This window comes from Ammospiza nelsoni, chromosome 7 (genome assembly GCF_027579445.1).
Source record: "Ammospiza nelsoni isolate bAmmNel1 chromosome 7, bAmmNel1.pri, whole genome shotgun sequence".
Lineage (NCBI taxonomy): Eukaryota > Metazoa > Chordata > Aves > Passeriformes > Passerellidae > Ammospiza > Ammospiza nelsoni.
In genome coordinates, this window is record NC_080639.1 from 24473738 (window position 1) to 24482050 (window position 8313).

Here is an 8313-nt window from a genome sequence, read left to right on the forward strand (position 1 = left end):
GCAGCTCTGCTGATGCACACAAAGGTAGAGGGAATCCAGCTTACCCTCCATGACCTGCAGAGCCAGCACGGCCCTTCCCAGCAGAGGGGAGCCCAAATGCCTGGCTCAGAGGGGCTGGGAAGCTCTGGATGCAGACCCCAGCCAGAGAGCATGTGCGGCAGCCTCTGCTAAAGGAGTCCTGGAAAATTCAGCACCCTGAAGCGTAGCAACCAGTTTCATAAAAGGCAAAGCTTTCCCGTGCTCCACCCCTCTCCCTGGAGGTCTGCAGAAGCACAGGGCTGGTAATAGGGATAGCAGCACAGCTCCCACAGCCTGCTGCTGCCAGGAAAAGGGAGCCCAGCCCTGCAGAGCAGAGGTAGGGAGGAGTAAGGTGAGGGAGGGCATAGCTTCAAGAAAATTAAATTTTAAAAAACGGAGGTGACATAAACTGTGGCATCCTGTTTAAATTCAGAGTGGCAGACAGGTATCAGCAATTTCCATCTGGAATGGAGAAGCCCAGGAGAGCTCACAAGGGTCCAAGAGACACTCAGGTGGACCAGAACTGGCCTTGGGCAGAAAGAGGGGTGAAAATTTGACCCCCAACTCACACCAGGGAGTAAAACCCCTTTGGGAACCAGGGCCCCCCATCCCTCTCGGGGAGGAGTGGGTCATGACCAGGAGCTTGGGATGTTACTCCTTGCGCCCCACAGCCCAGCAAGTCCAGGAGCCACCGCCAGGCCCATCCAGGCCACCTCTTTATTCTCCAGTGAAGCAAAGCAAGAGGAGAGGAGACCCCCCCCCTCCCATAGCAGGCCCCTCCGTTTGGGCACCCTAGGCCTCCTGTGGCACAGACCCCTCTTCCCGCAGCAAGCCAAGGACGGGGAGGCATCACCCTCTGTTTCGGGGGGCACACGGGGGGGATTTGCCCGAGGGGAGGGGCGTGGGCGCCCCCCCTCCACCAGCGGCTCGAACAAAGGGGTTTGCGGGCGGCTCCCGCGGGGTGAGGGGCAGCGTCGCCCGTGCTGGGGGAGGGGGCCCATTCACCACACGTGGGCGGGGGAGGGGGGAAAGGCATCGCCCACAGAACCCCCCCCAGCCGTGCCCGCAATCCCCGCCTTTGTCTGCTCAGGCGCGGCAGCTCCAGCACCACGGACAGCGCCGGGAGCGCTGCGGAGGCGCGGGGCGGCCCTGCCCGCGCCAGGAACCCGTTCGCATGCACCCTCCACACCCCAAAATCCCCCCGAGCCCTCCTGCCCCCGGCCCCCACATCCATTTTTTCACCCCTTTTTTCTAGAGAAAGCGCATCCGGGAGCCTCCGCTCCTCCGCAGCCTCCCCCTCCCGCCCTTGGCCGAGCAGGGAGGGGCAGCTCTCCCCCTCCCCGGTCTTCGCCGACGCCTCGGAGCTCCGGAGCGCAGCCCCCGGCTGGGGTCGGAGGCGGGGGAGGAAGGCAGCCGGATCCGGAGCGGGGAGGGTCCAAGCAGCGTCTCCGTGGAACTGACGGCCGGGGAAGGGGGAAGGCGAGGAGGATGCGGGGGCAGGGGGGGGAATCCGACAGTCCTTCGCCTCCCCCGCCCCTCGGTGCGCGGCCCCTTCCGCCCCCGGCGCCGGGGCCTGGTACCTCCCTAACGGTCCAGGCTGATCGTCCAGTGCTTGGACCCGTCTCCGCCCTCGCCCTCGCTCTTGAGGTCCTGGAAGAGTTGCGTGAAGTAGTGCGGGTCCGCGTTGATTCGCAGCATCTTGGCGCTGAGGCGCTGGATGATGCCCAGGCAGCGCTCCCAGAAGCGCCCCTTGTCTCCCTCCACCAGGAAGGGCTTGAGCGGGTAGGAGATCTCGTTGCCCATGTAGGAGTAGGCGAGATAGAGGCAGGTGAGGAAGGCGGCCTGCAGCTCGGCCTGGCTGCCGATGTCTTCGCCCCGCAGCGCTTCCCGGCACAGTAGGTAGACGAACACCAGGTTGGCCGGGGTGATGAAGCCCTGGTCCTGCCAGCCCTGCAGCAGCAGCGAGCGGTCCACGCTGCGAAACCACGAGATGAGTTCTCCGGGGCTCAGCTCCTTCAGGCGGTAGCAGCGGCGGCACACGAAGTCCCCCAGGCAGCGCAGCAGCTCTCCGGTGGACGCCTGCACCACCACGCGGCGCGGGGATCCCGGGGGGCGGCTGCCGGCCGGCGGCGGGGGCGGCGGCGGCTTTCCCCCGCCGGAGCCCGGGTGCAGCTCCTGCGGCGCCGAGGGCACCGTGGGCACCGGCACGGCCAGCGGGCCCTGCTTGGGACCGTCGGCCTGCCCCACCACCGACTTGCGCAAGTTCTCGCGGTTGCGCTGCACCACCAGCGGGTCGGGCTGGCCCGGGGCCCCCCCCGGGGCCCCGCCGCCGGGCTTCGGCGTCACCTTCTTGGTGCTTTTCTTCTTCTTGGCCGAGGCGGCCACCAGCCGCTTCCAGGTGAGCGCCGAGATGAGCACGCCGGGGCGCTTCAGCCGGCTCTCGCCCTTGCCCGGTACCCTTCCCGGCGCTTTCTCGGCCAGCAGCCCCCCGCCGCCGCCGCCCTTGCCCGAGGAGGCGGCGGGGGAGAGGGAGAGCACCGTGCCCATGCTAACGCCGAGCGGGACGGGCGTGCGGGGGCCGGGGCGCCGGCACCGCCCATATGAGGCCGGGAGCTGCGGGGGAGGCGGCCCGCACCGGGGCCGCGGTGCCCGAGGATGCTCCGCCGCGCCCGCTCTGGGCTCCGCGCCCGCCGCTGCAGCCAGCCGCGGCCCCGCCGCTCCCCGCCTCCCCGCCCGCAGCCAATCGCCGCCGCACGGGGCCCCGGTGCGCCCGCCCCTCGCCGGTGGGCGGCGGGGGGGAGGAGAACACGGCGCGGCTTTGCCCGGCGGCCGCCGCCCCGGCGTGACCTTCACCGGTGGGGGCTCGTTCGGTGCGGCCGCCGGGCGGACGGGCTGGGACCTGCGAGGCTGTCACAGACCCCCAGCCCTTTGTCTGGGGGACGTGGGGAGAGCCCAGAGGACAGGGGGCGCGGGAAGGGTCTGGGAAGGGCTGCTGAACTCGGCTGTTCCGGCCAAGTCCTGCTCTGCTTTCTTACCTACAAAGGGGAGGGATGAACCTTCCCAGACTAGCAGAGCCCTCTGGCCCAGTGGTGCTAGGGGTACCCGGTGGGGAAGAAGCCTTTAAAATTGCTAGAGGAAAGGCTGAGGAGGTGTGAGGATCAAGAACGGGTGCTCACAGGGAAGCTGGAGAAGGCTTGGGGTAGGTGCAAGGCTGGCTGTGACTCGCAGCCAGCATGAAAGGCTTAGGCTTGGTGGCCGAGCCGCATCTCTCCCGATAACCAGCCCAGCCCTGGACATGGCTCCACAGGGAGTCAGCAGGTGCCACAGGGGAACACTCCCATGACCTGCTGTGCAAGCGTGGGGTCCTTCACCCACCCTGCCTCTTCCCACTCAGCTGTGGAAGGGAGATTCACCACCAGGCTGACAGTCACCAGGCAGCAGTCAGGGACCTCAAAGAAACAGGACAAGATCACCTCCGTGTTCCCAAGGCAAGACCAGCCAGCTCTGCTGCCCAAAGCTCCCAAAGCCACAGGGAAGGAGGGGAGGGAAGAGATGCTGCACTTCTGCATCATTGCAAATGGTGTGCAATAAACCAGCCACGTGCATGAGCATAGCTGCTGCTTCTCCCTCTATGGAGCAGAGCACGCCATAGATGTTGCTGCCTCTCTGCTCCAGAAGATCCCCTTGTATATCTCATGAGCTGCAGCCCTGATTTCTATGATTTCTATGATGTTTGCCAGGCATCCATTAAGAGCAAAACATCCCAATTGCAGGGACTGCTCCACAAGTGAAGCGCTGGGAGAGGCAGCTGGAAAATGTTTCAGGGGGAATGTCTCAAGGATGCATTTTGATACAGCACTTTATGTGTGAAATGAACACATGGCGTTGCCAGGATGTAGCTGCTGCAGGATGGAGCCAGGCTAACGGGCTGTAATGAATTATCAGCTGGGAGGAGCCAAACCTGCCCACCCTCTCCCCTCCCCACTTCCTCCTGCACTGCCGATGCTGGAGGTGTTTGCAAAGAAAGCGCAGACTCGGAGCCATGTTTCAGGCTTCTGGACTGGCCTCCTGATGCTTGGGGCTGACTTGCCCCTCGGGGGACAGGGGAGAGGCTGTGCCCTCTGAACCATGGCAGGGAAATAGAGCAAAGTTTCATTCCCACACATCCTGCACTGTGACCAGCAGGCATCCCAGCACTGGCATCTGCAAGGAACAGGCACGTGTACACACAGACCCTCAGATGCAGAGGTTTGCTTTGGGAATGGCCAGAACCAAGATGGATCTGGGCCAGCATTACCTGCTTGAGGCCAGCTTAGGCTGGGCTGAAGTAACCATGAGGAGTTGGTACAGGGGTATAAATACAGAGGAGGAGAATCAGGACAAGGTTTGTGATGACAATTAAGTCAGCACCTTTAGATATACATAGCCAGTTTCAACCTAGCCAAGAAGATGGAGGAGTCCTAGGGAGGGGATAGGAGGGGGCTTGTTGTCTTTGCTCTCTTTGCATGTTTAAGGATTTTCTGGTGTGCACATGTGGACAGAAACCTTCAGCTGAGGTGGGTTTCAGGTGAGGAAGCAGAGAACTTTCTGCATTCTACTGGCTCCTGTTGAAGTAAAATCGCGCTCAGGTCGCTTCACACGAAGCCTCCCCCACGCTGTGTGAGCTCTCCCAAGCTGGCTTCCCAGAACTCATTCATAAAGGTTATTCCTGTTTGGCAGTGATGAGCTGGACTGCACAGCAGAGGCCAGAGAATTCCCCAGCCCTGGCTGGGCTTGTGGCTGCTGCACCACTCTGCTCGGTGTGCGTGCGCCTCCCATCACTCCCAGGAGGAGACATTTGGCTGAAGCCTCTTTAAAAATCCAGCTCAGGGCTCTTTAGTGATGCAGCTCAAGGCCTCAGCTACGAGCAGCACAGGAGCTCCAGGGCATTATTCCCTTCTTGCTTGCAGCTTGTGTCCTGCTGCGGCAGCAGCTTGGGGCAGAGGAGGTCAGCGGGCCCCTAGTCCTTCTCCAAGACAGCATTGCTGACAGTGGCAACAGCTTCCTGCAAGCACTGTGGAATTACCCAAGCCCCAAAAGAACAGCAGGATGTTTCTTACGTGGGTAAAGAAGCAGCTTTGCAGCTTACATGGGAGGCAGCTGCACTTCCATGTGAAAGAAGAGGATCTTTTCCTCACCCTTTAGTTTTATTCTTCAGGCTCAAGCCCTGAGGCTGGCAGGCAATGCTATAGCACAAGCTACATCCCTGAGACCGTCTTTTCTTGGCTTCTTTCTTGGCCAGCTGGCAGGGAAAAGCACAAAGCAGGAGGGAAGGGCAGCATTTCCCTTCCCCAAGGAATTTGGGTTCCCACTTCAGGCAGCAGGAATGAGATGCCCTCGGTTGAAAGGGAGGAATGAGGTAGATCTTCAGGCACAGTCAGTCTCAAAGCTCTCAGACTTCTGCTCTTGGCTCAATATTCAACTATTGATGGGGTGGATTGCAAGGACACTGTTGGCATACACAGATCCTCTGTGACCAAGGGTCTCTCTAGCAGGGCAACACATACTCCAGTGTCCTGCTAGCACCAACAAAAAGGATGCTTTCTTGTCCAAAACCCTAATCTGGGCCATGTAAAGGGGTATCCCTGTCCAGAATCAGGGGTGTTCCAGATGGGAAGTTGGTTCCAGCACAGCTGACTGGGCTGTAGGGATGGAGACTGGTGGGAAGACAGCAGCAACGGGGGAGAGAAACTGGTGTAAAACCAGTCCTGTAGGTAGTGCTGTAGAAAGTCTTTGAGAGAGCTAGCACTGACCTGCAGGATCCACACAGCTCCCTGCAGGTGCCTGGCAGTCTCTCGCTCTGCTGCACCTGACCTGAGCCTCCCAGCACACAGAGCTGTGCAGTTCTGCCTACCTGGTTCAGGTGGGAATGGGGGGCAGCTCAGGCCCTGGCTAGGCTCATGCCAACTGTCACATCCTCTCCAAACTGTCTCTGGCATGATGTTCCCATGCTGGGGCTCTGGCTCAGAAATGCATAAGCTCTCAGCCTGGGGCAGGACAGCTCTCCCAGCACTCCCACAACATAAAAGGCAATTTGGAGGGTCCAGGGCCCCCTAGTCAGCTTCCAGGCTACTGAGCTGTTGGACACAGGCTTGTGATGGGTCCTGGCTTAAAGCAGTTGGCACATCCCCCTGCCTGCTCCAGAATGATGAATGAGCATGTGTTTGCTGGCTGGCTAGGGCAGCTCTTTAATAGCTCACTTGCTGTGCTGTGGTCTGTCTGTACTGGCAAAGGCAGGCAGGGAAAGGACTGTCTCCCTGGCAGCAGCTGGCCAGCCAGCCCCTGCACTCCCTTGCCCATGGAGATGGAGCTCAGTGATCCCTCAGTGAGCAGGTCTGACAGCCCTGATGCTCCCCCTCCCACAGAGCAGACAGCTTCCAGCTGAAGTCCTGCCTGTGTTGGTAGTCCTGGGGCTGGGAAGCCTCAGAGGACCTGGCTGGCAGGATGTCTGCAGTGCCCAGGGAGGAGAACTGGCTCATGCTTCTGGGTGCCCCAGCCCAGGCATCTCTCCCTTTCCCATTCCTGGTTACCTTCCCCCTGCCTCTTGTCCTGTCCCAGCCCTCAAGGGCAGGGGGCTACTGCTGTGTGTCCACCACAGCTTCCCCTGCAATACCTGCCTGGTGTGGCTCAGGGTGGGGAGCAGTGCCCACCTAGGGGGGCTGGAGGAGTTTGTGCAGCCCCTGTTCTGCAGTCAGCCCTGGATTCACACAGCAGAGTGAAGCAGAACACACTCAAGTCGAGCAGCCCTGTTGCAGCCCCTGGAGAGAAGCTATTTTTGTCCTGCCATTTGCTGAACGGTGGTGATGGGAATGGCTCAGAGAGCTGGAGAAATGCAGCTTCTCTGGGTGGAAAACATGCAAGGCAGAGGCGGGCTTGAATCCACATGAAAACACATCTCTGATTCCTAATCTACGGGCAGAGAGATGGGTCCAGCGCTGGGCTGCCTGGTGGGAGAGGCAAGGCAGTCCTTGCTGACCGAGGGGTGAGGATGTGGATTGATTGCCACCAAGGCGATGCCTCCAGCCCACATCCCTCACAGGATTGCTGCCACTAAAGCCTTTAGGGAAAGAGCTCTAAGCGCTGAGTGAAACAAGAAGGAATAACTGGGAAGCACGAGGTATCGCCACGGGCTGCTCAAATTCCTGCCAGCACACCTGTAAGGTCTTGTGGCAGGAGAAAATCCGCACAGCCGCAGGGTGGTAGAGGCTGATGAAGGGCTGATTATCCTCCCTGCAGCCAGTTCAGGCTGCAGCAGGAGACCCCTCCCAGCCCAGCGGGGGGAGGTGACAGTGCTCTCTGCGCTGGAGCCCCCAAAGGCGGAGGCGGCTCCGGGGGGTCTCGGGGGTGGTCGGGCCGGGGCTGCGCTGCCCTCTCGCGGCAGCCGCCCCCGCAGCTGCTCCAGCGCCGCTCGGCTCCCCCCATCTCCAGGATGTGTCTCTAGCGGCTGTGTGCCCAGCTTATCACCGTAATTCCTTGCCTCCCTCCGCTTTGGGGATACTGGCTGGCAGGGGCACTGCGCAGCTGCGGGAACATCGCAGGGCTTTGAGGGAAAGCGTCTGGTTGCCAGTTTGGTGGCTGATTCCTTCCTGCTGTCCGTCACCTGCAAAAACCCAGCACCTCCTAGCCCGCCAGAAGGTCGGGGCATCTCTGGGGTCTCCTGGCAGTGAAAGGGCTGAGGGCTCTGTGCTGGGATGGAAGGGACACCACAGGATGCGGTGTGTGCGGAGAATCCTGGGGGAAGAGGCCAAAGGGAAGCATGGGGCACAAAGGCATCTGTGCAAGTATCCTCCTGGGCAGTCAGCAGAGATTTATCCAGGATTGTGTCGCTGCCGGGTGTTGAGCCCAGGACTCCAGGTTTCCAGGTGAGAGCTGTTCCCACACCTCCCTGGCTGGCAGGAGCTGTACAATCCAGTCCCTCAGGATTGCTTCCTTCTGGAAGGCAGACAGCTGCCTTGCTTTATGCTCTCCTGCAGGCACATGGGACCCTCAGGACGCTAAGAGCAGGTTGTGGAGGCACAGCTGGCTCTGCACCAGCTCTCCTGCTGCTCTCTGCCCAGGCTGTGTGCATGTGCAGCTGCATGCTTGCAGCAGCGTGTGCATGCGCAGGTCAATGCTGCCTCAGCATTCCAAAGTGCTGGAGCATCCCAAGCGCTGGGACGAGGCTGCATCTCCCGGTTCTGTTTCCAGTGGTGACTGGGAAGGCAGAGCGATAAGCTGCAGCTCTTGGGGTGCCTTGTCTCCGTGTGGTGGCCAGGG

At 61.1% G+C, this 8313-nt stretch overlaps 1 protein-coding gene across 1 annotated transcript; it reads right to left on the minus strand.

The window, feature by feature from the left end:
• Positions 1-1262: 1262 nt before the first annotated feature.
• CDK5R2 (cyclin dependent kinase 5 regulatory subunit 2) lies at positions 1263-2585 on the minus strand. The gene has a single exon (XM_059476163.1). It carries the CDS (start codon positions 2563-2565, stop codon positions 1603-1605), a length of 963 nt encoding a protein of 320 aa, XP_059332146.1. The 5' UTR covers positions 2566-2585; the 3' UTR covers positions 1263-1602.
• Between the last annotated feature and the right edge of the window lie 5728 nt (positions 2586-8313).

What these genes read in the sequence shown, in the direction of transcription:
- CDK5R2 (XM_059476163.1), bottom strand. Translation starts at nt 2,565, where the DNA reads ATGGGCACGGTGCTCTCCCTCTCCCCCGCCGCCTCCTCGGGCAAGGGC.